Here is a 27,976-nt window from a genome sequence, read left to right as displayed (position 1 = left end):
TCTCATATGACTCCCTCATCCTATTTTGTAACCAATCTGTGAAAACTCGCTTCTTCTTTTCTACAACCTTCTTTGTTTCCTCATCGCACCATTCACTACCCTTTATTTTACTTCCTCCTGTCCTTCTTGTTCCACACACCATCTTTGCACACTTTGTGACTCCCTCCTTGAACCATCCCCATTCCTCCTCCACACCTAGCTCTACTCTATCCTTCACTCTCTCCCACTCCTCCTTCAGCTTCTTCTTGTACTCCTTCTCCTTTTCATTTTCATTTAAAGAGTTCACAGAAAGGCACTGTGGGAGGTTATGCAGATTTATGGGATAGGAGGAAAGCTTTTGGGAGCTGTCAAGAGTTTTTATGAGAGTAGTAGAGCTTGTGTCAGGATTAGAAATGGAGAGAGTGAGTGGTTTGAAGTAAAGGTGGGACTTCATCAAGGATGCGTTATGTCGCCCTGGCTGTTCAACTTATACATGGATGGGGTGGTGCGAGAGGTGAATGCTAGGGTAGTGGGTCAGGGATTGGAGATGGTTAAAGAAAATGGAGAAAAGTGGGAGGTGAGCCAGCTGTTGTTTGCGGTCGACACTGCGCTTGTGGCAGGGTCGGAGGAGGGATTGAGGAAGCTGGTGGCAGAGTTTGGGAGAGTATGTGATAGAAGAAAGCTAAAGATAAATGTGGGTAAAAGTAAGGTGATGAGATGTACAAGGGGTGAAAGTGGCAGTAGACTGGAAGTGAACATTAAGGGAGAGCGACTGGAGGAAGTGGATAGTTTTAGATACTTGGGTGCAAATGTGGCAGGAAAAGGTGGAGTGAAGGTGGAGGCAGAATGTAGATTGAGAGAAGCGAGTAAATCCCTTGGTGGATTAAAGAGTGTAATGAGGAATAGACATTTAGGAATGGATGCAAAGAGGAGACTGTATGAAGGAGTGATTGTGCCAACACCACTGTATGGGGCAGAAACGTGGAACATAAGAGAAGAAGAGAGAAGGAGTTTGAATGTGTTTCAGATGAGGTGTCTGAGAAGTATGGTGGGGGTTACTAGGCTAGATAGAGTGAGAAATGAGGAGGTGAGGAGGAGAACAGGGGTGAAAAAGAAGCTGGGAGATAGGGTTGATGAAAGACTATTAGGATGGTTTGGACACATGGCAAGAATGAGTGAAGAAAGACTAGTAAAAGAGGTATGGAAGGCAGATGTGGAGGGAGTGAACATGAGGGGACGTCCTAGGATGAGGTGGATGGATGGGGTGAAGGGGGCTTTGGGGAAGAGGGGAATGTCTGTTGAGGAAGGAAGGGAGAGGACGGAAGACAGAGGTGAGTGGAGAATGGTTGTATATGGATGATGTTGTGATTGCATGAGGAGGAATGGGCAGGGGGGGTGGGGTAGTATGTGTGAGTAAATTTTGACGCAGCCCGAAGGGATTTCTCCCCGTCCTCTCCTTATATGCAAGGGGGGACGGAGAGGGGGGGGTCGCCGATTAAATGAAGCGGCCTTGCTGTGGATGTGCTGTGTCTTGCGACATTGCTTCTGACCCTGGGCGGTGGGCAAGGTGCAGGGATGACCCGTCATCCAGGAGGTGCTCAGATGAGAGGGAGGATGGGAGGGGTGTGGAGTGTATTTAGGGATGAAATGGGTGGGAGTGTTTTTATGTCTTTCCCTTTTTGGCTACCTCCCTTGAAAGGGGGAAAAAGCCTTGGTATATGTATGTATGTACTCTAAGTACCTCCCTACCTTTTGTCCCTTTCCTCTTCCTCCATCTATCCCCCACTCTCAACTTACCTTCCACCAAAAAATGATCTGATATTTCTCCACCCTCTCCCCTTAGCAAATGTACATCCTTAACTCTTCCTATCATAAACCTATTTACCACTACATAGTCCATTAACGCTCTATCTACCACCCTTCCATCCACCACCCTCTCCCATATGTACTTATGCTTGACTTTCTTCCGAAACACTGTATTTGCTATCATCAACTCTCTTTCTAGACACATTTCCACCATCAACTCTCCACTACGATTCTTTCCTGGAACTCCACATTTCCCAACCACTCCATCAATTGGATCATTTCCTACCCTAGCATTAACCCTTAACAGGTAAAGTGGGGTCAGACAGACCCCATACTTTTTTTTTTTTTTAATTTTAATATACTAATATATTACATACAGATATGTACTCCCATATACCTTCTTGATCAGTGGAGTAGTTTAATGGGGTGATAGGGTCATTCCTGAATCTTGCTCTATATAAGCTTTATAGAGCTTTTGAGCCCGTCTGACCCCACTTTACCTGAGGTGTGAGTACCGTGGGGTCAGTCAGACCCCACTTTACCTGAGGTGTGAGTAGCGTGGGGTTTGTCAGACCCCACTTTACCTGAGGTTTGTTCATGTCATATAAATGTTTTATCATATATACTTATGGGTAAATAATAATTTCTTCTTTTTTATCAACAGAAAAACATACATCCGAGTTTGATTTTATTTATTTATTTAATTTATTTAATTTATTTATTTAATTTATTCCATTTTCCCTCTTTTGATTACATTAATTTTTATCACAATGTTTAATTTCTGTTCTGGTAATGTGAGTTTCTTTTCATATCATGGTCACACTATACTCATATTATCATAAAGCATGACATTCCGCCACATTTTATTTGATTGATTTATCCTTCCCTCTTTTGTTCAAATTTAATTTGTATCACATATTTTGTATCACATATGAATGCTTAATATTTTCTGTTCTGTTAATATGTTTCTTCTCACAAGATCACATTATTCTCATATCATCATAAAATGTGACATCTCGCCACATCTTAGGGCACCTCAGTCACTCTATTCCCACACATACAGCTGTAATTTATTTCATCCTTCCCCTCTTTTAGTTCAAATTTAATTTGTATCACATATTTTATATTACATATAAATGTTTGATATTTTCTGTTCTGTTGATAATATGTTTCTTCTCACACTATTCTCATATCATAAGATGTGACATCTCGCCACATTTTAGGACACCTCAGCCACTCTATTCCCACACATGCATCTGGTTCTCATCTATCCCCCTTGTACAAGATCTTTTGAAAAATTATAGGCTCACATATGTAGGCACACTGAGGGTATAGACGCCACAAGTACCAGACAAGACAGACAAGACGGTCATCAGAAAAGGGTGCACGGCTTTCCTCTTTGACACAACCATGGCACTTGTGTCACATTTACCTTACAAGAAGAAGAAAAAAATTGTGCAGTTGATCTCCTCAATGCACCAACAACCTGTTATGGATGACTGTGGGAAGCCAGAAATCATCTTGTATTATAACAACACAAAAGGAGGGGTTGACGCGTTTGATCAAATGTGTGCCCGATATACGTGCAGCCGAAAAACCAAATGGTGGCCTTTGTGCATAATGTACGGACTGGTCAACGCCGCCGGTGTCAACTCCTATATCACCTGCAATGAAATGAGGAAACGTGATGGACAGGCGGAACTTTCATCACGCCAGAAGTATCTGATTGAGCTGGCAGAAGAGATGATACGGCCATGGGCAGAGGAGAGGATGAACTTCAAGGGGATGCACAAAAGTACTTTGATGACCATCAGAACGGTCTTTGGCTTGAACATGCCCCATCAGCAAGCGGATACCTCTTCTATGAGAAAGCGATGTGTCTTGTGTGACCGGAAGTCTGACAGGAAGACTAAGAACTACTGCCTACACTGCAAAAGACCAGTGTGTCAGGACCATTCAACCCCCATCTGCGATGACTGCAATTAGATTCTTCAGTATCACAAATTCCACTTTCAGTATATCCAATAGAATATGTTCTTCATTATCATTAGCATTATGTATGAATTGCTCGACTCATGTCCTCTCAAGAAAACTCAAAACCCTCTGAGACCACAAACTTCCGTCAACGAAGGATGGGGTTTTGCTGAGTCAGGGTAGGAGTGCTTAGAGCCATAAAAACTTATAAATAATAAACTTAGATACCATTAAAAACTTATAGATTGTTTGCTGGACCTAGTATCAACCTTCCCTGAAAATTTCATTAAAACCAGTCCATAATTTTTGCGTAAAATTGGTCAAAGTCAAAATAATCACCTCGTTTTTTTTCTTCAGATTTCATGGTTTATGAAACACATTTATTATTCATTTGTTGTAGCTCTGCTTTTCCTTAAAGATAGTTGGGGCATTGGTCTCTACAAAATGATGATGACCAACCGCTTCATGTTTCATGCTTTCAGTCAAGCACCCTCTGAAGTCAACAATATCTTATTTTTCATATTTTTTTGTAATTTTCATTAAAATATATGTCTAACAATTATAGTCACTTTTAAGCATGTAATTGGAAGACTATAAGTTGAAGTACATATGTTTTGATTTCTATGTCAATAAATGCAGTAGAAGTATTTTATTTTTATTTTTTGTGTTTGGGGTCTGTCAGACCCCGCTTTACCTGAATCGTTTGTCAAAAAGACCTTTACCTGTTAAGGGTTAAGGTCTCCCAGTACTATTACATTAGTATTTCTCCCTAAATCGTCTATGCACTCATTTAAATCTATCCAAAAGGCCTCCCTTTCTTCTACACTCTTCTCACTGCCAGGTCCATATGCACTTACAAAAACCCACATCTCCTTTCCCAGTTTCACCTTCATCCACATTATCCTTGAGGAAACCTCCTTCCACTCCACTACACGTTTACCTATATCTTCACTTACTAGTATAGCCACCCCTTCCCTCCCTCGCCCTCTCTTCACTCCTGATAACCTCCCACTTACACTCCCAAACTTACATTCACCCTTCCCTTTCAGGTTAGTTTCACTCAAAGCCAACACATCCATCTTTCTTCTCACAAACATACTACTTATCTCTTCCCTTTTACTCTCATCTGTACCACATCCACGCACAATAAAAGACCCAAACCTTAGTGTGCTGGTTGGAAAACTCCCAGACCCTCTTATGCCTTTGCTTTTTCTTTTAGGAATGTCCCCTGTGGGGCTACAAGGAGAAAGATGCCTAGTCCCAATCCCCATCCCTTTCTTCTCACCTCTTACAATCCAAGTGGAATTACTTGATGGCAGTATTCTTTTCCCCCGTCCCAGGGAATTAATCATAATTCAATAAAACAGGTTTAGTATATTTCACAAAGTGATCAGAATCACAATTTTTAACATTTTGCCAACAGGCAATCCTAAGGTGTCCTAAGTGATGGGCCATCATGTATGCAGTATTAACAAGACATACCAACATTCTTACCAGTGTCCATGATCTCCCTTCAGTCTAGCTTTGATGTCACCTGCAAAAAACTATACATTAATCCCAATTCAAAATTAACTTCACAGTATGATCAGTAAAATGGTCAAAATCACATTTCTTTAGCACTTTGCCAACAGGCAATCCTAAAGTGTCCTAAGTGATGGGCCATCATGTATACAGTATTAACGAGAAGAAATAAGAACATCTTACCAGTGATCACGATCTTGTCCTTCAGTCTCGCTCCGACATCACCTGCAAACAACTGAACATTAATCCCAACTCAAAATGAACCTCACAGTATGATCAATAGAATGGTCAGAATCACATTTCTTTAGCACTTTGCCAACAGGCAATCCTAAGGTGTTCTAAGTGATGGGCCATCATGGAGATAAACACTAGCAAATATGATAAAAATGGAAAAAGTTAACTCCTTTACCACCACATTTATTTGGTCACCAGCTGCAACAAATTTCACTTCTTTGGACCAACTTCAGAAAATAGCAAACACTGAAATTCTGCAATCAACAACAATTGTGTTAGCAAACATTCCTAATGCATAACAATATCTATCTACATACCATAGGCTTCTTCCCCTTCACAAGGGAGGTAGCCAAGTCAAAACATGCTTCTTCAGTCATACTCCACTCACCTGTTTCCTTATGCGCTTTGCTTAAACTCACAGCACCTGAAAATATTCCTCATCAGTTAAATATATAATGAAAATGACCACCCATCGCCTAGGCAATCAGGGTACAAATACTATATCATTTGTTACTCATGTTGAAAGTAAGATTCTCATCATAGTACTACTCTGGCTAGCAGCCTGTAGGTATCTATACCTGTACTGAACAGATGAATGGACATTAATGTCCAAACTTGATCAAACTGGTACACTGTCCACTTGAAAACCTGTCAACGGAAAAATCAACCATAAGTATATGGGAGAGGGTGGTGGATGGAAGGGTGGTAGATAGGGCACTAATGGACTACAGTGGTAACCAGGAGAATAATGGGAGGATTTTTGGATGTAAATGTTCTACGGGGAGAGTGGGGGAAAAGACAATTTTTTGGAAGTTGACAGTGAAGGATAGATGGAGAAAGGTAAAGGGCAGAAGGTAGGGAGGTACTTAAAGTAAACTGCTTAAATGAGAGAAAAAGAGGAGTACAAGAAGAAATGGGAGTGGGAGGGAGTGAAGGTTAGAGTATAACTAGGAGAGGAGGAATGGGGATGGTTCAAGTTGTGGAACAAGGACAACAGGAGGATATACAAGGGTAGCGAGTGGTGGGATGAAGCATTCAAAGATTGTAAAGAAGCAAGCATTCAAAGATTGATTACAAAATAGGATGAATCACAAGAATGTACAAAGAAAAGCAGAATAAAGCATAAGAGGGCAGAGGTGAGCAGAAGTGAAATGGGAAAAAAAAAAAAAAAAAAAAAAAAAACACTCCCTTCCCTCATCTTGGCTCCTGGCTGATGGGTCATCCCTGCATCTCACCCGCTGTCCTGGGTCAGAAGCAGTTTAAGACAGTACATCCACAGCAAAGCAGATTAAATAAACTGGCAACCCCCTCCTCTCAGTCACCTCATGCAGATGGGGAGAAATCCCTTTATGCTGCATTTTTCACACATTGCCTCACCCCCCCCATCCACTCCCCCTCATGCCACAGCATCCATACACAGCAATTCTCCATTCAGTCCCATCTTCTGTCCAAAACAAGTACCAACAAAAATGCAGCTGAGGAATGCTCCAGGCCTTTACCTGAAAAAATACCACTTGTAAACAATGGCTCTTGATCCAATGCAAGGTGTACACTATAAGCAATGTCAGCCCTGTTGAGCTTGCCAACACAGTAATTCTGGAGATATTTTTTGTCATCATTATTTGAAGTACAACCACAATACAATAACTCGATACTTACTACTTCACTCTGGCTCTAAAGCACACCACCACCACAGGTCATCCTACAAACTCGAAACTCGAAACTGAAAATGTAAACATTACAATGCAACAAAGCCATACACCAACTGACAAACCAACAACACTCTTTACATCCGTGGTTCCCAACCGGTATGCCATGACACCAAAGGGTGAAGCAAGATCAACTGAGGGTGCCTCCAAAATTCAGGGCAAAAATTACTGTCAATTATATATTTGTATCATCATCCATTTTTGTTCATTAAAGCAACATCAGTGTAAAGATGAGTATTTTCATATTATCCTGGGACATAATTTTGTTACACTGATGTTGAATCAACAAAATACTGACAAACTACAATTTAGATTTTCTAATAAGGGTGCTGCCGGGGACTTCTGAAAGGCTTGGCAAGGGTGCCTCCTCAAGCCATAAATGGTTGGGAGCCACTGCTCCACATCAAACTTGTCTTGGTCTTGTTTAACCTTCCTCATAAACCAAGAAATGCGTTCATAAATGTTTGCAGCCCGGTAACCTGAAGCAACATTGCAACTGGGGCATAAGGGGAGCAGACTGATCTTTGATTCACCTTAGCACCAACATAGCACATACTCAATATCAGTGACTCTGGGATCAATTATTTACTTAATCCATCAATTACTATTCTATATTCATCATGGACACTTTTCATTGCTTAACAGACATTCCTCTATCATTCAATTCACCTCTTCACCCCATTAATCTACTTCATTTTTGGTATTTGCTTCCAAGTCATTCTTTCCACCTAGCATAGTTTGGGCAACTAGATCTGTCAGCTTTCTTTCCATCCCCATAACAGACTTCATATTTCAACTCCTCACCAAGCACATTTTCAAAGTTCAAGTTCCATACATTTGTTCCCCTTCCCTCTTCCCCTGTTCAAAGATTTCCTGGCTGTTAATGATTATTTTAAAACTACCTATCCCTACTCAAACTACCTCAATATAGTACCCAACTGGTCAATCACATTATTAACCACTTCAGTACGAGTCAAACTCTCACGCGCAGCATGGCCTATCATAGGAACAATGCATCACACTATTTGCATTATAAAATAGTCACTACTGCATTACTCATTCTTTTTTACTCAGTAATAAACACTGAAAACATGATCAAACCAGTTCATAGAATCCGGGGGTAACTCGTGTACAACTACAAAGATATACATAATCAAAACTGACACCGGCATCCTTGCGAACACATCCACGCCTCATGACACCTATGTAAGTGTCACTGTACCCAAGTGGTTAACATTGCCAACAGGTATTCCTACAGTGTCCTATATGATGGGCCATCATATTCAAAAATTCAAATGACAATGCAATCTTACCATTACCAGCTCAGGGTCATCTAAATCTGGTGCAACTTTGTAAAACCCAAGGTTGCCTAGACCTAGCAAAGATCTTGTATGGCCAGGCTACTGATGAATGTGTTGACCCCTGGAGGAAGAAACCATAAATGTATTCTGCTCCATCTCTTGCTATACAGTCCTAAGAGGTCAAATATTAAGAGATCTTGGTGGTTATAGTCATCATACAACAGTCAAGAGTAGCAAATACATTCTCATCATTATTGCAAATGCAATTTCCAAGTACCATGCAGGTAAACCTACCATAGTGATGTACCGTAGTCCTGATGTGCTTTCAATCTTGATCATGTACATATACTCTTAAACAATGGCCAACATCTTTCTTTACAATTCAATACCACAAGTCTTGTCTGGAAAATTAAAACTTCTAAAACACCTTCATCACACTTCTCCTGTCTTTTCTTGATTACACCAAACGACATGCGGGTAAGCCTGTCTTAGGTCTCGTCATCTAACTCATCATTTATCAAAGTCCAAAATAATTACATTTCTTTCAAAACATCATATCTAACCAAAAAAAATTAACTGACCTGCATGTGCTAATCCAGTATCTATAAAAGAGGTTCATTTATACACCTCTTGTGCATGGACCTGTCAATTAAACAAACTTCACTTACATGCAAACAAAGTTATTATTGAAGATGTACTTTTGGTTTTCAGTAACGAGGAATTGTGTCCACAGCAGTTATTGAGACAGGGATAACAATCATCATTTCTTAAAGACCTTTTGCATTAAATAGGATCAAACTAACCTCTCCATCAGCACCTGGCAGCACCAACATCCAATCCAAGGTACCAGCATCAATTGTACAACCTCCATGACAACAGTATCCATGGTCCTGGAGCCGCAGCGTTTACGTCGTGGGACTAACCCCCAACCCCAAGAGTTGGGGGCCAAACGGCGGCAACCAGCCCTGGCCACCGGCTCTATGCAGGTGGCACCGATCCCCAAGAGGAGCTACGACTGCCTTGGGGAGTACAGTAGAAGCCCGATTTAACGAATCTCAATTTAGCGGAAGCTCAAATTAGCGAACTGCAAATAGCAATAATGAAAATGTTCAACTTAGCGGAAATGGTCCGCTAAGTTGACCATTTTCCGCTAGCTGGCCAGATGCGCGTCTACAGAAATAGCTCAATTTAGCAGGAATGGTAAGCTAAGTTGAGCATTTTCCGTCAAATGGCCACATGCGTGTCTCAGAGTCCAATGTTACCAGATGTTACCAGATTGTGGTGGTAGAGTCAAGGAATTTTTTTTACAATTTAGTACTTTGGAGGTATATATATATATATATATATATATATATATATATATGTATATATACATATATATATGCATATATATATATATATATATATACATATATATATAAGGAGAGGACGGGGAGAAAATCCCTTCGGGCTGCGTCAAAATTTACTCACACATACTACCCCACCCCCCTGCCCATTCCTCCTCATGCAATCACAACATCATCCATATACAACCATTCTCCACTCACCTCTGTCTTCCGTCCTCTCCCTTCCTTCCTCAACAGACATTCCCCTCTTCCCCAAAGCCCCCTTCACCCCATCCATCCACCTCATCCTAGGACGTCCCCTCATGTTCACTCCCTCCACATCTGCCTTCCATACCTCTTTTACTAGTCTTTCTTCACTCATTCTTTCCATGTGTCCAAACCATCCTAATATTCTTTCATCAACCCTATCTCCCAAATCCTCTTTCACCCCTGCTCTCCTCCTCACCTCCTCATTTCTCACTCTATCCAGCCTAGTAACCCCCACCATACTTCTCAGACACCTCATCTCAAACACATTCAAACTCCTTCTCTCTTCTTCTCTTATGTTCCACGTTTCTGCCCCATACAGTGCTGTTGGCACAATCACTCCTTCATACAGTCTCCTCTTCGCATCCATTCCCAAATGTCTATTCCTCATTATACTCTTTAATCCACCAAGGCATTTACGGTATAATAGGAAAACAAAATAATGAAACAGTAAGTTAATGGGAAAATTCAAAATCAATAATATATAATTCAGTATATGTATAAAGTATAATTGTAGCAGAAATATATTCAAGTAGAAATAGACGGTATAATAGGAAAACAAAATAATGAAACAGTAAGTTAATGGGAAAATTGAAAATCAGTACACAAGAGTAATCACCACGAAAAACACTTCTATAACAATGAACTATGTTTTCTGCAACAACACAACAATAATGCTCACTATCCAAAACCCAACTGCCCAGTCCTATTAATCGCTAGAATTATGTACATCGAACCAAACACGAAGCTATGACTAATATTTAGCGAAATTCACAGACAGCTCATATCATTGTTACATGACACACACATACATGTTGCAACAAATTACTGCATATTGCTGTTCGTTTGCAATTCACGATTGTGCTGCCTATAATTCACTTACAATAATATATATACTGTATGTGTGTGTGTACACTAGGGAATTTTTAGGTACACATCATTTTTATAATCCGCTCTGGCAACACTGTTACACCAATGCTCACTCGCTCAATTTAACGGAAAATTCAATTTAGCGGACTGGACCTTGGCTGAATTAGTTCGTTAAATTGGGCTTCTACTGTACCACAATCCTTTTTCTCAACATGCAATGTTATGTTTTTTCTGCACTGAGGGGTGATTTTCCGGCGATCACCCCTCGTCTTCTACTTTTAGCCGGAGATGTAGAGAGCAATCCTGGGCCCACCACAAAATACACATGCCCAACATGCTCTAAACCCATTACTTCGAGCAGACGGACAAAGGGCTCAGTCCAGTGCAATATGTGCAAAAACTGGGCCCACCTCACTTGTACAACACTTGCTGACACAAACCAATACACAAACACTTGGACATGTTCTACCTGCCCTCCAGTAATCCCACTCCCACCTCCCCAACCACAGCCAGCACCCTTACCCACTCCCAATTTCCCTTTGCCCATATCCCCAATCAGTACTCCCCTTCCTTTGTCCCCAATCTCTCCTTGCCCCGCCTCTAACCCAGATCCTATACCTTCCCCATTAACACCCCAACCTCAACCCCAAACGGCAACATACAACACATACAGAACACACAACATCAACATATTACAACACAACATTGACGGTATTAACATGAAAAAACATGAACTCGAACACTTTCTTAAACAACACAATATGCACATTGTAATTATATAAGAAACAAAACTAAGACACTCACAAAACACCATCATTTCATAATTACACCACCATCAGACAAGACCGGACCGATGGCAATGGCAGTGAATTCATCACCCTGATCCACCATTCCATCTGTTTTGTGGACACAAGTGCCACAACCAAAATTCTCCTCCCTACCACAGATAACACTACAGAAATCCAATCCATTCGAATTCGCACAGGCAACAAATCAACACGGACAATAGTTAACATGTACATTCGCCCCCAATCATCCCCCACAGTTCCAAACACCTTCAGGCCTGAATTTAGCCAACTAGCCTCAATCCCCAACCTGATTATGGATGGTGACTTCAACGCCAAGTCGTCTGCCTGGTATGTCAACAACCCTGACACAGACAGAGGGCTTGATATACAGACTCAGTTTGACTCATTGACTATCATGAACAACACACATAATCATACACATATCCCACACCAAGCCCTCTACACTCCCTCCTCTCCTGATATCACCTTCTGCTCCCCCTGCCTAACCCCAACAACATCATGGAGAGTGGTCGGAACCCTTGGTTCTGACCACCTTCCAATCATCATCACCACCAAAACAAGATGCACCCCAGTTGGCCACAGACACACATACACCAAATACAAGAGAGCTAACTGGGAAGCTTTTACTGAAGAGACAGAACAACATTTTGAAACACTTAACAGTACACCAATCACAAACATAAACAATGCTGTGCACACTTTTAATACAATCATACAAAGTGCAGACAAGAGATACATCCCTAGAGGCAACAGAAAATCACACAACCCCAACTTCACACCAGAAATCCAAGGCCTCATCAGACAAGACACACTTAAACACAATACCCCCACACCTATTCCTCAAAACATAGCAGACCAAATACAAACACTAAACACTGTGATTGCCAATAAAATACACGAACAAAAAACACAAAATTGGCAAAACTTTATCAATACACTTGATCACAAAACAAACACCAGCAAATTGTACAAAACACTCAACAGCATTACACTATCCAACAGTAACACTACACGCTCTCACGCAGCAATAATCACAACAACAGACAATCTACCCTCAAACAGACAACAAGCAAACACACTCATAAATCATTTTGCACAGACAAGCCATCTCACTTCTCACCCTGACGACCGACGCACTGTTTGACGTAAGAAAGACTTTCCCACAGACTCAGACTATACACCCTTCATAGACAGTCAGACAAAACACATAATACATAATCTCAAGCACTCATCTGCCTGTGGCCCTGATAACATAAGTAACATCCACCTAAAACACATTGGACCACAAGGTATACACGCACTCACAAACATTGCAATCTACTGCTATTCACACAACACTATACCCGACATCAGGAAGCATGGTAAAATAATCACAATTCCAAAACCGAACAAAGACCCAACATCGCAACACCCAATCACACTTCTCTGCACCCCCTCTAAAGTCACTGAACGCCTAATACTTAAACTTGTCACCTGCTGACTCACAACACAGTTTTAGGCCACTACACTCCACAAACACTCTTCTGATAAACCTCACACAAAGAATTTTAGATGGCATCAATTCAGATAGGCCCCACCACAGAACACTTCTTATGACATTAGACATTAGTAAAGTTTTTGATGCTATCCCCCGCCACAACCTAACAAATAAAATATATAACACAGACATGCACAATAACACCAAAAGATGGCTGGCCAATTATCTGGCAGGTAGGAATGCTTACATGTCATATAATGGCCAATCATCACACATCAGAAACATTAAGAATGGAATACCACAGGGCTCTGTTCTATCCCCCACGCTCTTTAATCTATACATGCATGACTAACCCACACCAGACACCTCAGAAATACAAATCTCTTCCTACACAGACGACATAACAATCACATGCACACATCGTAACACAGACAAAGCTGCAGAAATAATCCAGCCATACCTTGATACACTCAACACATGGTTCATCACAAACAGACTCAAAATAGCTCCAACCAAATCTACAGCAACACTTCTCACCAACTGGACAAAAGAACACAAATACATACCTCATCTCTGGATCAACAACACTCTAATACCACACACAAACACACCAAAAATTCTTGGTGTAACATACGATACATCCATGTCTTTCAAACAACACATCACAAACATAAAAAACAAATGCACACCTAGACTTAACACACTTAAGTCAATCGCTGGAACAACATTTGGACAAAACAAAGAAACTAATACAACAATATACAAACAATGCATATGCTCAGTGATGAATTATGCGAGTCCTGCATGGGCTCCTAATCTCAGTGAGACACACCACAACACCCTTCAAATCATACAAAACAAAGCCCTAAAAACAATTACAGGCTGCACAAATACAACACCTACAGACCATTTACACCATGAAACAAAAGTCCTCAAAGTCAAGGACCACCTCGACATGAAAGGCACACAAACACTTGCCGCAGCCACCACAAACACATCACACCCGCTACACTACAGAGCAGAATACCCACACACACCAAGAAACATTAAAACAACACCCAAAGACCTGTATCACACACAGATACTCTCTTCTCTTCCTCCAAAACCACCAAATACCAGCCTCCGGAAACATATTCATAATCATATCACTCACCGCTCCATTAACACACTGAAAAACAACACACTGCTGCATGCCAGGCCCCTTGATATCCAACTTTCTGAATCCTCTCTCCCACGAAAGGACAGAGTCCACCTGGCCAGACTGCAGTGCGGCCACCACCCAGCACTTCTAAGCTACCAGAAGAGGCTGGATGACCACATTGTGAACAGCTGCCCAGGATGCAACACTTCACCCCATACCATACAACACATAATGGAAGACTGCATTATACACAATCATGCATGCAAACAACACAACATACACTCTATAAAGTATCTGTGGGATAACCCAGTTTCGGCTGTGGCATTCCTTGGGGAGACGGGACTGCTCGGACAGTCTAGGGAACAACAACAACAACAGTATCCACTGGTGTTCAATGCAACCTCTACCACTTGCAAAATGTCGTGCTGAAGCAGGAAGTGATCTTCCAGTATTAGGACCTCCAATAATTAAATAATGTAGCAAAAATTGCCAACAATTAGAACATCTTAACTAACAGTATAATCAGACAACACATTGGCCTTCATGGGATAAACCTCTGCTGGAAACCGCAAATGTGAAAGAAAGTGCTTTCATCATACAATTGAAAACCTCCAACACATACTAGTTTTTCAGCATTACAACACTTGTAGAATACAGGTCTGCATTCATATAGCCCTCCAAAGAATTGACATTACTCAAACTTACCTACCGATGGTAAAGCCCAGTCCCTTATGCACCACACATTGGGAGATTCATTTGAGGACCTAGCCAACATCACTACGATTTATTTTACCCAGCTCTTCGAACTACTTCCTGAAATAAAGAAAACACGATGTACATAAATGAATCTCAACCAGTTAAGGAGTTCAACAATCCCAGCTTCCGACAGCCTTGTGGCAGGTAAGCACAGTTCCCAGGATCCACAACAGTGGGTTCTGCCATTGCTGACTCTGTTGCAATCCTGGGGTTCACAATAGAACTTCATCATTTAGGTCAACAGCTCAACTGTGCAGCACAATCCCTTTCCCATTCTCAAACACCTACACTTCCCTGTTCAGATGTTTAAACAGCAACACAACATGCATTCAAAGAGGTGGTCAACCTTGACAACACACTACTGTGGCCGAGGGTACAAGTCTCTTGTAAGACACCTGGACCTGAGCAAGACTGATCGTCACTCCCCCATCCCCAGCTTCATCCAAACATTGGACATACAACCTTGAAGAAAGCTTCACCAGTATTACCAAACAAGAGATTGGTTGGCAAGACTACTCACCCACAACAGGGTCCAACAGCCAAACTAGGCTCATCCTTACTGGTCCACGTGACAAATCACCTAACCTTCATCCACTGCAGATGTGAACAACCCCTCATGCATACCTGATAGGCTCATCATAAGCGACATTACCATCCCCTACATTCAGGCAGAGCTAACTATACCTTTGTCCCCCACCCACCACCCTGGTTCAGCAGCAACAATGCGGTACATCCACAGCAAGGCTGCTTCAACTGGCAACATCCCCTCCATCTCATCATGCAGCACATAAAGACAGGGATCCCCTCAGGCTGTGTCAAAACATTCAAATATTCCCTACTCAACCCCCCCCTCCTCCCATCCAAGTTTCAACTATACACAGCCATTCTCCACTCACCCCTATCTCCTGCCTCTCCCTTCCTTGCCCCCATTTACCTCATCCTCCATCATCCCCAGAAGTTCACTCCATCCACAGCTTTCTACACCCATTCTTTCCACATGTCCAAACCATCCCAATACTTACATCATCCCTATCTGCTCTTCCAACCCCACTTTCCTTACCTCCAAGTAATCTTCTTCAAATCCTGGACAATTTTATCTTGGGGGTCTTCAGGTGTGCAGAAGATGGGCCAAGGAAAGAAATCCACTCAATCTGAACTTCAAACCAACAATGCTGATGTTCGATTACTGCAATTAAGAAAACTTTCAGTAAAAAAATATCACTAACAAGTACTAGTTTTCTACAACCAATTTAGCAGATACCTATATATTTCTACATTTCTTTCAGAATAGGTCTGTGGTAAAAGTCATCATTACAAATATATACAGGTAGTCGTCGACTTATGACTGAGTTCGGTTCCGACAGACAGGTCGTAAGTCGATCTGGACGCAAATCGGACTTTATATATATACAGTATATGTTACCCTTTAAATATTATTTTTGTTACTGTATACATGTATATTCTATATTATATTTAGCATACTGAAATAATCTTAGCATCTTTGAACTATGTTGTATAGTATTTTTTAAACATTTTTTTTATAATTTTATCTGATTTTCTTTGAGAAACGTAGCATACTGAATAAAATCCTATCATCTTTGACCTATGATATTTAATACTGTATTTTTTAACGTTTTTATTATTCTATCATCAGACTTTCTTTAGGAAACGTATGCATACTGAATAAAATCTTATCTTTGAGCTACGTTGTTTAATATTCATTATTCTTTTTATAATTGTCGTTAGGAAACGTAGCCTAGGCCTACGCATACTGAATAAAGTCCTGTCATCTTTGACCTACTAATACTTTTTTGTTGGTTAAATTAAAATCATTGTACTGTATAATTTACATCTTATTAATTGCAAAACATTAAAAATACTAAATGCAAGGCAAAATTAAGAGAAAAAAATTATTTCAAAACACATTCTTTTCGTTTACATACTGTACCAAAAATATTGTTATTGACAACAGACTAGGCTTAAACAAAGTTTACTGTTACATTTTATTAATTGCAAAACATAAAAATACATAATGCATGGCAAAATTAGGAAAAAAATATTTCAAAACATTCTTTTCGTTTACGTACTGTACCGAAAATATTGCAAAACATAAAAATACAAAATGCTGTACCGAACATATTGTTATCGACAACAGACTAGGCATAAAAAAGTTTTACTGTTACATTTTATTAATTGCAAAACATATTAAAATATAAAATCCAAGGCAAAATTGAGATCCTCTCTTAGTCTTTTAAAATTAGTGACACTGTAGAATGTGATAACTGAAGTTCACGTGCTATCACATTAACTTTCTTCCCTCCTTCATAATGTTTTATCACTTTCATTTTCGTGTCAAGATCAATAACCTTTCTTTGTTTCTTGGCAGGCTTGGAAATATCGAAAGATAATTTTCTTTTAGACATCTTCATGGGGGTTTGAAGCACAAAAAAAATTAAAGATATAATTCTTGTCATAATGAAGTCAGAAATACCACATGCTCCTGAATGAGAGGGAAGCTGACGCTGCCGGTAACCTGCCAAAACTATCGTACCCAGGCATAACATTGCAATTCTATTACTCTATTAAATGTTAAATATTATTGCACTATCTCGTGGTCGTAAAGTCGATCAGTCGTAAGTCGCATAGGTCATAAGTCGACGACTACCTGTATATATATTATAGGTTATCGCTGCATCTCGCCTATTGCCCTGGGTCATAAACAATGCTGTAAGACAGCACATCAACAGCAAGGCTGTTTCATTTACTCTGCAACACCCCCCCCACCACTGTCCCCTCATGCCCTATGGGCTGCATCAAAACACCATTCACATTTAACCACTCCAATGCATCACATAATCCACACCTCCACTCAAAGGATAAATTTTCTGCAGAACCTACAATGCAATACAAATAGCTTTCAAGCATCTTATCAATATATCAATCCAGTCTTCACCTAAATTCTAAGCAATCCATCAAGACATTAAGCCACATCAAGTGCAACATGGAAGGCAAAATCACGACCTTGGTGCATCCCCACATCCATCCGAGACCATTCAATCTGTCCATTACTAATCCTCGCGTTCACTAGTTATTAATCCTCAATTCTATACAAAATCAATACCAATACATTGTCCATTCCTTTCATTGCTTCCACCGACATTTCTCCATGCAGTTCTCAAGTTTGCTTCCAACTACCACAGACCAACTCTCTTACAGAGACTGTTCTATCTCTGAAATTAAGAAAATGGTAATGTTAAAAAAAAAAAAAAAAAAACTTTCTATAAATTACCAATCTTCAATGATCAAAATGTCAGATACCAATATTATTCCACACTTATTTCAGAACAGGTCTGTGGTAAAAATCATTATTACAAAAACTTGCATTAACTTTTACACACACCCTTTCCTATCCCCCCCCCCCAATTGCTAACTATTCTCCCTAGTAAACATTCAATTGCACACCTTACCACCAACAAGTCAACACATTTCCCATTTTCTTTGTGCAGGGGAACTACATCCATTACTCCACACTTCTCTACCCTAAGTACAAGTCCTCACCACCCATTACACGACTACACCCTTCCTCAGACACCTAACTGACAACTTTGCAGCTATCAATGCTTTTTCTCCTCTCCCACCTTCTACAGTGCTACCCTCCTTTCCTACCAACTACTGCCACTAAACCACCTTATCCCCTTCTAAATCTAAGAACCCCACAATACTCTATCCATCTCTCTTCACCGTCATACCTGTCCAACAGCATCCTTTACCTTCTCTCAACCCAACTTACCCCTGTTCATTCTTCCCTCCTTTCCAAAAACAATTCAAATTCCTCACCAATCGCCCACCCTACTTCATTCTCAGCCTCCCTGTCCTCTAGTTTCACTTCCCTCATCTGTACATCTTGTATGTTATCTTAGTTCTACTCTGCCATCAAACTTAATCCCACCAACTGCTCCCTCCCACTTTCAACCCATTTTAGTGTACTGTACTATCTTGAAACGTACCCATTCTTCGTCTAGCTTCTCTTATCCTTCACAACTTCCCATATTTCTCTTGTGGTTTGTCTGGTATTTTTCCCTTAGTTGCTCACCAGCACTCTTTTGTTTCTCCAAGCAACCTGAAACAAACCAATGACAAATTGAGGCCACAGTACTAATACTTCACATAATACATTATGTAATCTTGTCAGAATCTTTTTGACTTACTCTCAGTGAAATCAAGGATTTCAATTATCATCATTATTAGAGATGCAATAAAATTAAACCACAGCACAAGTACAAACTTTATTGCAGACTGAAGACTCACCACATTCTGAAAGGAAAAAATATGCTAGTGAAATTTGAGTGCAACTTTGGTATAAAAAGCAAATGGCCTAGTATTGCAACCTACACACATCATGTAACTATTACAATTTAGGATTTGTTCAGTGGTATCAATAGGTGTGGGGTCAACAATGGCCTACAAGGACCTAAGAGTCACTTCCCTGCTATCTTCAACTTCTTCAGACTTGTCCCAAGATCTCATCAATTTGCTCTGCATTTCTTCTACCTTTGAATGCAAGAGCTGACAGGTATCAAGAGGCCTCCTCCAATTAGCGACTAATGTAACACGCTTCTCTCTAGTAATAAATGGAGGTACCAAGGACCCACTGCCAGCTGCTTTGGGACTGCACAACCAACAAATTGTGGGATAATGAACTGAACGGTTTTGGGAGATCTGGAAGATTTATGAAACTCTTTATTTACTCATGAGCTATTATGTGAGGAGGGGAAAGGGTGGTGGATGAAAGCGGGTACGCGCCTTTGATTTGGCTACCTCCCTTATGTGGGGGGAAAAAATATTGGCAGCGAGATTTCTATTCCATGCCTCAAGACTATTTCAAGTAAAGTTAGTGGATTCTAGTATACTTGTATTGTGTAAACTACAGATTGCTTCCCATTCTCATCACTCCAAACCTGCAGATTTCATTCTGTTAAAAATTTTACACATCCACTTCCACAACCTTACTAAATGCTAAACTTGGACTATATGCTTGGCATCATATGGTCAGACATATGCTTGTCAATACTCTCCTTATTTAAGATCAAATTGGCTCAATATTCCACAACCTTCACATATGCATAACTTGCACCAAAGGTACTTTCCCTCTTTAGAATTAGGGGCGATGGGTTAAGCACCATTTACCAATGCTTACAGACAAAGTTATCCTGCTCCCATCACTACTTGGGTTTAAGAGAATGCATCAAAAGGGCAACTCCACAGCAAAACGTGTAGACGTGTGTGTGTGTGTGTGTGAGGCTCCCGTTTATCTAGGGATTTTTCGCGCGGGGGGGGGGGAGTGCCAAAGGAGGGGATAGGTTTCTAGTGACTTGTGAATGGTTAATCTAACCATGGCTCTCAATTGCGGTAACTAGCTGAGCCAGTGGCAGCCGCAATTAAGAAAACAAATTTGAAATTTGTATGGAGAAAACGACATGCCAGTGGGCCGAAGCCGAGCGTGCCTGTAAATTGAACAAAGGTGCCAGTGTCGGAGAGGGTCATAAACCATCTACCCACCCCCCAACCGCACCTCTCAAACCGAGTAAAAGGTTTTGGTCGGAGTGACTGCTCCTCCTCCTCCTCCACCCCTCCGTCTCCCCCCTCCCTCACATCCACCGCGAGCAATACAGTGTTTATGGAACTCGATCTGTATGCCTCGTCCAAGATAATTCTAGCTTCATGTCGTCAGCGGTATTATAACCTAACGTACGTACTTTATTCGAATATATAACATCATGATGAAGGGTAAAGTTGGCATCATTTTGGCCCTCCAGGTATTAGTGATTTTCATCAACTTTTCGGGTCGGTTGAGAAGTTCAGAGGTTCCAAAATGCGACCATAAGGTTAAAGATCGGATTGAGAACTATTCGACTTGTGATGGCTGTTGCAAACACTTTGGATTTGGCCGATGGACTATATACAAACACCTACTATCGCCCTCTTCCATTACCAAGCGCAGCAACAAGGCCAGGGTCGGAACACATTCGTGTACTTCCGAGGTAAGCAACATCAAACCCGGAAGCAACAGTGTTATAATAGCAATATGTTTGCTATTATCTGGCGACATTCATCAATGCCCTGGCCCCGTGAGGGCCGATGAGATGGATGCCAAGCTGTCCTGTTTGTTGGGCAAGGGCCTACAAATTGTTCACTTGAACATTTGCAGCCTGACGTCAAAATTGGACGAGGTACGAGAGATTACCTGGAGGACTACCCCTGCAGTATTATGCTTCACCGAGACCAAGCTGGACGATACAATAGCGGATCCAGAGGTAGAGATCAACAACTACACCATCGTGAGGAGAGATCGTAACCGGGTTGGAGGAGGCATGGCTGTCTACATACGCAACGACATCGCGTTTGAGCAACGGACAGACATGAACAGTGAGTTAGAGGCTTTGTGGATAAACATTCTCTTGCCAAAATCTAAGCCTATCCTCGTAGGTGCCTGCTATAGACCGCCCTGGCAACATGACTTCTATAGTAAGCTTGAGGATTTGTGTTCCAATACCACAGACTTTCTGAACAAAGAAGTGATTATAACTGGCGACTTGAATACTCATGTAGAATCAACCTCGAATACTCTGCATAATGCACTAAAGTCATTCTGTTCAATGAATGATCTGAAACAAATTATCACAGAACCCACCAGAGTATGTGCCACTGCTAATTCTGTAATTGATCTTATTTTGGTATCAGATGTTCAGAAAATATGTTCGTGGAGTAATTGATATTGGTTTGAGTGACCATAGAGCAACGTATTGTATCAGGAAAGTTTCCAAACAACAAATCAATCAGCATAAAACCATAAAAGTTCGTTCTCTTAAGCATTACAGCAAGGAATTGTTCTGCGAAAGGTTGTCCGCGGTTAAATGGTTTTCAGTCGTAAATTGTACAGATGTTGATCAAGCTTGGAATAATTTTAAAGCACTGTTCTTGGGGGTATTAGACAATTTAGCTCCAGTAAAATCAATCAGAATAAAACAACGTTCCGAGCCGTGGTTTTCTGGTGACATCTTGAAAATGATCAACAGGAGAGATAAGGCTTTAAAAGAGTATAAGAAAACAAAAGATCAATCTATTTTCGCTATGTATAAGAAGGTACGGAACAAGGTTCAGGTTATGGTAGACAGAGCTAAGGTAGGATATTACAAAGATTCTCTCCAAACCAACAAAAACAATCCCAAAAAACTATGGCAAACAATCAAACAGTTAGGTTCTTCCAAAAATCTAAAATCCAAAAGTAGTAACACTGGTCTTAATGTTAATGGGATCGTTACTTTCGACAAAGTAGCGGTGGCTCAAAAATTTAACTCCTTTTTCACCACCATTGCTACCACCCTCGTAAATAATTTACCAGTACCGTCAGGTCATTTTGGCAAGAACACATTAATAATTATTATTGGAATCAGGGTGTATCCTATGACACCTTTGCTCTGTCTACGGTTGCTAATGTAGATGTGTATAAAATGTTGAAGACTGTTAACAGGTCTAAGGCTACCGGACTAGATAATATTCCAGCCAGATTTGTGAATGACTCAGCTGAGCAGATTACTCCCTGTATCACTCACATAATCAATACTTCGATTCAACAGGGCAAAGTTCCCAAAGATTTTAAATTAGCAAAAGTTACTCCTTTGTACAAGAAGGGTAGCAAAACAGATTCCGGTAACTATAGGCCAGTCTCAGTGCTCGGTATTATATCGAAGGTCTTGGAAAGAGTTGTTTATAACCAGGTTTATGAATACATTCAAAGCAATAACTTGTTCTATGATTTACAATCAGGCTTTCGAAAATCATATTCTACTGATGCATGTTTGATCAATTTGACTGATTACATCAAAGGTGAAATTGACAGAGGTAATTACTGTGGAATGGTTATGCTAGATCTCCAGAAAGCCTTTGATACTGTAAATCATGATATTCTATTATTCAAACTACAAGCGTTAGGCTTCAAATCAGATGTTGTTAATTGGATGAGGTCTTATCTAACAGGTCGAGAACAGATTGTGAATGTAAATGGTTCAACATCAACAGCAGCAAAAATAACATGTGGTGTCCCACAGGGTAGCATTTTAGGTCCGCTGTTGTTTCTTTTGTATGTGAATGACATGAAAGCTGCTGTGAACTGTAAACTGCTGTTGTATGCCGATGATTCAGCCTTACTAGTTCCTGGCAAAGATGTAAATAGGATTGAGACGTTACTCAGTGAAGAGTTATTGAATGTCAGCAAGTGGTTGTTGGATAACAAATTGTCTCTACATCTAGGTAAAACAGAATCCATTCTCTTTGGCTCCAATCAAAAACTCAAAAATGCTCCCAACTTCAATATCCAATGTAATGATACTAGTATTCAACCTAGGTCTGTTGTCAAATATCTTGGAACAGAAATTGATCAAAATGTGTCGGGAGAAGTTATGGCACAAAAAATAATTAAAAGGGTCAGCTCCAGAACAAAATCTTTGGCAAGAATACAAAAATACCTAGATGTAGAGACAACGAAGTTACTAGCTTCGGCCCTGGTTCAGTGTCATATTGACTATGCTTGTTCTTCCTGGTATAGCAACCTATCTAAAAAATCTAAGAGTAATCTTCAAACATGTCAAAACAAACTAATCAGGACCGTTTTGAAAATTCATCCACGTACTCATCTAGATTATACGCATTTTAAACTGTTAAATTGGTTACCTGTTGAGAAACGTGTTGCTCAGTTAAAGCTTAATCATGTTCACCAATTGTGAATGACTCTTGTCCCAGTTATTTGTCAGATACGTTTACACTTGTCAGAAATGCTCGTTCCCTGAGAACTCGTTCTAGTAGGTCATCTGTCATTGTACCTAGGTTTAATAGTTCGTTAGGGAAAAGTACTTTCAAATACACTGGTGCTATTGCTTGGAACTCGTTACCGACCAACATTCAATCAATTGTATCTAAAAGTAGTTTTAAAAAATCAGTTAAATGTTATCTTTTAGACACTGTTCTCTCTGAAGAAAATAGTTTATATGTTTAATTTACACTTCTTATAATCCTAATTTACACTTCGTATAACCTAGCTTTTCTATGATAATCCTTTCCTAATTGTAATATGAGGACCACAGTGGAAATAAGTCTTTTGACTTTCTGTGCCATCCTCGGATGTACAATTATATATACTGTGTATAATATTGAGTCTTGTATGTATTGTACTTATTGTATGTATGATTGCATCCGAATAAAATTCAATTCAATTCAATTCAATTCACCCACTTTATTCTTGCTGGCCAGTTCCCTGTGGAACTCGACACTCCTAGCATCTCCCAACTACAACCATTCTTACAACCTTATCTTACATCAACTAGTACATGATGATGCTGACATTAGCATAACAAGATGCAAGTATACAAGGATGCAAGCATCCTCTTTATATTTGTAGTTGTATCTGAGGGACCCCCATATTCCGTGAACAAGCTTGATCGCATTTTCTGGGGTTATCAACATACAGGGTAAAAGAATGACTTATTACATCTTGTGGATGGAGGGCCATTCTTGTCCCCAGATCACAAGCAATGCAGCAAGACCATCATTTCATCCATCAATGTCTCAATCTCTGATCATGGCACATTTGATTTTGGTTGTCTAGAGCAGTGTTTCTCAACCAGGGTTCCCCAGAACCCTAAGGGTTCCGCAAGAACAAGCGAGATAAGCTAATGCACTTTTGATTTTTTTTTATTTAATTTCATATACGTAATGCAAAGGGGGCCTTGGGGAAGAGGGGAATGTCTGTTGAGGAAGGACGGGAGAGGACAGAAGACGGGTGAATGGAGAATGGTTGTATATGGATGATGTTGTGATGCATGAGGTGGATTGGGCAGGGGGATGGGGGGTGAGGTAGTATGTGTGAGCAAAATTTGACGCAGCCCGAAGGGATTTCTCCCTGTCTTCTCCTTTTATGCAATAGGGGGACGGAGAGGGGGGGTTGCTGATTTAATAAAGCGGGCTTGCTGTGGATGTGCTGTGTCTTGTGACACTGCTTCTGATCCAGGGCAGTGGACAAGGTGCAGGGATGACCCGTTATCCAGGAGGTGTTAAGATAAAAGGGAGGGTGGAGGGGTGTGGAGTGTATTCAGGGATGGAATGGGTGGGAATGATTTTATGCCTTTTCCTTTTTGGCTACCTCCCTTGTAAGGGGGAAAAAGCCTTGGTATATGTATGCATATACGTAATATAATTAAACATGCACAACATATTCTTGGTTATTGTAATAATGTAATACAGACATCACCCTATCTAACCTATTATCACAACGACAATAAAATTAGAAAGATATACTTTTTTTTTGGGGGGGGGGGCAAGGGTTCCTTGAGACGTAATTTATTTTAAAGGTTACGCAAGGGTAAAAAGGTTGAAAAACACTGGTCTAGAGTATACTACTCTTCCATGCCAAGAGACCAATATTCAGTACATCTACATTTAGTATAAATGCTATGGGTTATGCTTACCTTGATGACATGTAGGAGTCCCAGGTTCTATTCAGAGCTGCAAAGATTTCAAATGTCAAATTTCCTACACATTTGCAAACAAAATTTAATCTAACACTTAACTCAGGTTAAAAATTTAGCATCATGTCATCAGACATATGCTTGTCAATATTCTCATCATATAAAATTTGGATCCAGCATTTTCTAGCTGAACCATTTGAGACACTACATTATGACCCATGACGTGCATGTGATGTGTATGGTATGTGAAAGCCTTTCTCAATCTGGAGAAAAGAGAATGTAAGCACAAGAGCAAGGAGAGAAGAAAAGTCTGGGGAGAAAAAAAAAAAAAAAAAAAAGCAGCACATAGCCTATCAAAAAGTTTCTGCACAAAAAGGGAGTAAAAATTAATATGCATCTCCTTAAGTGGGGGAATGGGTGATGAAGGGAGAACACATACATACCAACAGCTTTTTCCTCCTTACAAGGGAGGTAGCCAAAAACAAAGGCACAAAATCCACTCCCACCATATTTGACAAGAGTTATGTAAGAAAAAAAATTAACAATAGACTGAATAATTTGAAAACTTGCAATGCCACTACCATAGCTGTTGCCTCATGTATCATTGTAAAACCCACTTCAGGTGGTATTTGTCCTCATTCCCAAACTTCTGTGGAATAAAATTTGTATTTCTATCCCCAATGTATTGGTGTGAAATGGTTTCTATGCCATCACAGCTAGAAGAGGAGGGGAGAGATGGCTGACAAATTGCAAGAAATACTGATGTTACAACTGACCTTGGGCCTAGGCAATAGCTTTCTAGACTAATGCAGATCAAAACTCACCTGCCACTAATAAAAGATTGTGACTATTAACCTTACATACCTCACTGTTGCAGCAACAGCAATGAGTGCATCAATCATTCCCATCTGCAAATGAAAAAGTTGAAATAAATTGCAAGAAATTAATTACAACGGTCAATTCATAGTTTCACCCAACCAACGAATTTGATATGTGGCTTGTGTTTTACACGATCTCCAAACAACTAAGAACTGCAAATTTACACAAACTGGTTTCCAAAAATCGACAAAACGTCCTTTACAAAATAAGAGCATAGAATAACAGGATGAAAGGTGGTGGTGAGGGGCATTACCGATTACGATTATTAATAGTTTTCATGTGGTGGAAATGCTGATGGGCTAGTCCATACAAAAAATGACTGACCCAACTACTCCACAACTAATTACTAGTTTGTCAATGTCAACTTTGTTCATAACCATCTATCAAACTAACCCATCTATGATGCACAAGTCCAGAGTTCATAGCAACAGGTGAGCACTTGTACCGTCGAATTGTAGAATGCGTCTGCTATTGTGGAAAACAAAAGCTACTGATGACGCTTGTCGACAATTCGTAGAATATGTAGAATAAATGTAGAATTTTATTTTTCTTCTGTTTTCTAATGAATTTAATGAAAATTAATTTATAATAAATATTAATATAGACTATTAAAGGCATTATTGCTATTGATATGTATATAGACAATGAAAGCGTAAAGATAATTGAGTTCTTTACTATGCGCATCAGTTCGAAGTGAACGGAATCTAATATTTCTATATATATTTTGTCCGTCTGCGATATTGGCTGCTTGTTATTGTGGCAAAGTAGCATGCAGTTGATACTTTAGGGTCTATATGGGGCGCCCCTACGGACCAGAGCCACACATCATTTTGTCTATGATAGAGGAAACTCTGTTCATAGAGAAATGATGACACTTTTATACTACGACTGTCCCTCCGTTATGCTGTCCCCCAACCCCTTGTTGCTGTCCTGTACCATTTCTCTGAGTATTCTCTTTCTGTGATGGGGGAATTCCCTGTGGTGAGGGAAAAGAATACTGCCACCAAGTATCCCACTTGGATCGTAAGAGGCGAGAAGAAAGGGACGGGGAGTGGGACTAGGCATCCTTCTCCCTGTAGCCCCACGGGGCATATATCCTAAAAACAAAAGTGAAGGCATAAGTGGTGCTGGAGGGCCTCGGACCAGCACCCTAAGGTTTGGGTCTTTTAATGTGCGTGGATGTGGTACAGATGAGAGTAAAAGGGAAGAGATAGGTAGTATGTTTGTGAGAAGAAAGATGGATGTGTTGGCTTTGAGTGAAACTAAGTTGAAAGGGAAGGGTGAGTGTAAGTTTGGGAGTGTAAGTGGGAGGTTATCAGGAGTGAAGAGAGGGCGAAGGAGGGAAGGGGTGGCTATTCTAGTAAGTGAGGAGATAGGTAAACGGGTAGTGGAGTGGAAGGAGGTTTCC

The 27,976-nt window shown here is 40.4% G+C and overlaps 1 protein-coding gene and 1 pseudogene across 10 annotated transcripts in view; both read right to left on the bottom strand.

The window, feature by feature from the left end:
- The window catches only part of LOC143022716 (uncharacterized), an 89,031-nt gene extending 61,979 nt beyond the window's left edge, over nt 1-27,052 (bottom strand). For 2 of the 10 annotated variants that reach the window (XM_076181057.1, XM_076181066.1), the window contains exons 1-17: nt 26,962-27,052; nt 26,554-26,597; nt 25,690-25,726; nt 19,378-19,483; nt 19,177-19,289; nt 18,291-18,399; nt 16,230-16,355; nt 15,119-15,226; nt 9,328-9,543; nt 9,106-9,166; nt 8,819-8,925; nt 8,537-8,645; nt 7,174-7,230; nt 6,093-6,162; nt 5,903-5,938; nt 5,464-5,505; nt 5,254-5,293 (exon numbers count right to left, since the gene is read on the bottom strand). In XM_076181057.1, the coding sequence (XP_076037172.1) occupies nt 5,254-5,293; nt 5,464-5,505; nt 5,903-5,938; nt 6,093-6,117 (143 nt within the window). In that variant the 5' untranslated portion in view covers nt 6,118-6,162; nt 7,174-7,230; nt 8,537-8,645; ... (9 more) ...; nt 26,554-26,597; nt 26,962-27,052. Of the gene's footprint in view, nt 1-5,253; nt 5,294-5,463; nt 5,506-5,902; nt 5,939-6,092; nt 6,163-6,988; nt 7,014-7,173; nt 7,231-8,536; nt 8,697-8,818; nt 8,926-9,105; nt 9,167-9,327; nt 9,544-15,118; nt 15,227-16,229; nt 16,356-18,290; nt 18,400-19,176; nt 19,290-19,377; nt 19,484-25,689; nt 25,727-26,553; nt 26,598-26,961 lie in introns of those variants that run through there. The other 8 variants (XM_076181060.1, XM_076181059.1, XM_076181058.1 and 5 more) reach the window with 8 other exon arrangements.
- On the bottom strand, nt 8,708-8,780 carry LOC143022721 (small nucleolar RNA SNORD24; annotated as a pseudogene).
- Nucleotides 27,053-27,976: the final 924 nt, after the last annotated feature.

This window comes from Oratosquilla oratoria, unplaced genomic scaffold, assembly GCF_046742065.1.
Source record: "Oratosquilla oratoria isolate Oo_2021 unplaced genomic scaffold, ASM4674206v1 SCAFFOLD146, whole genome shotgun sequence".
NCBI lineage: Eukaryota > Metazoa > Arthropoda > Malacostraca > Stomatopoda > Squillidae > Oratosquilla > Oratosquilla oratoria.
This window is presented reverse-complemented; position numbering and strand designations above follow the sequence as displayed.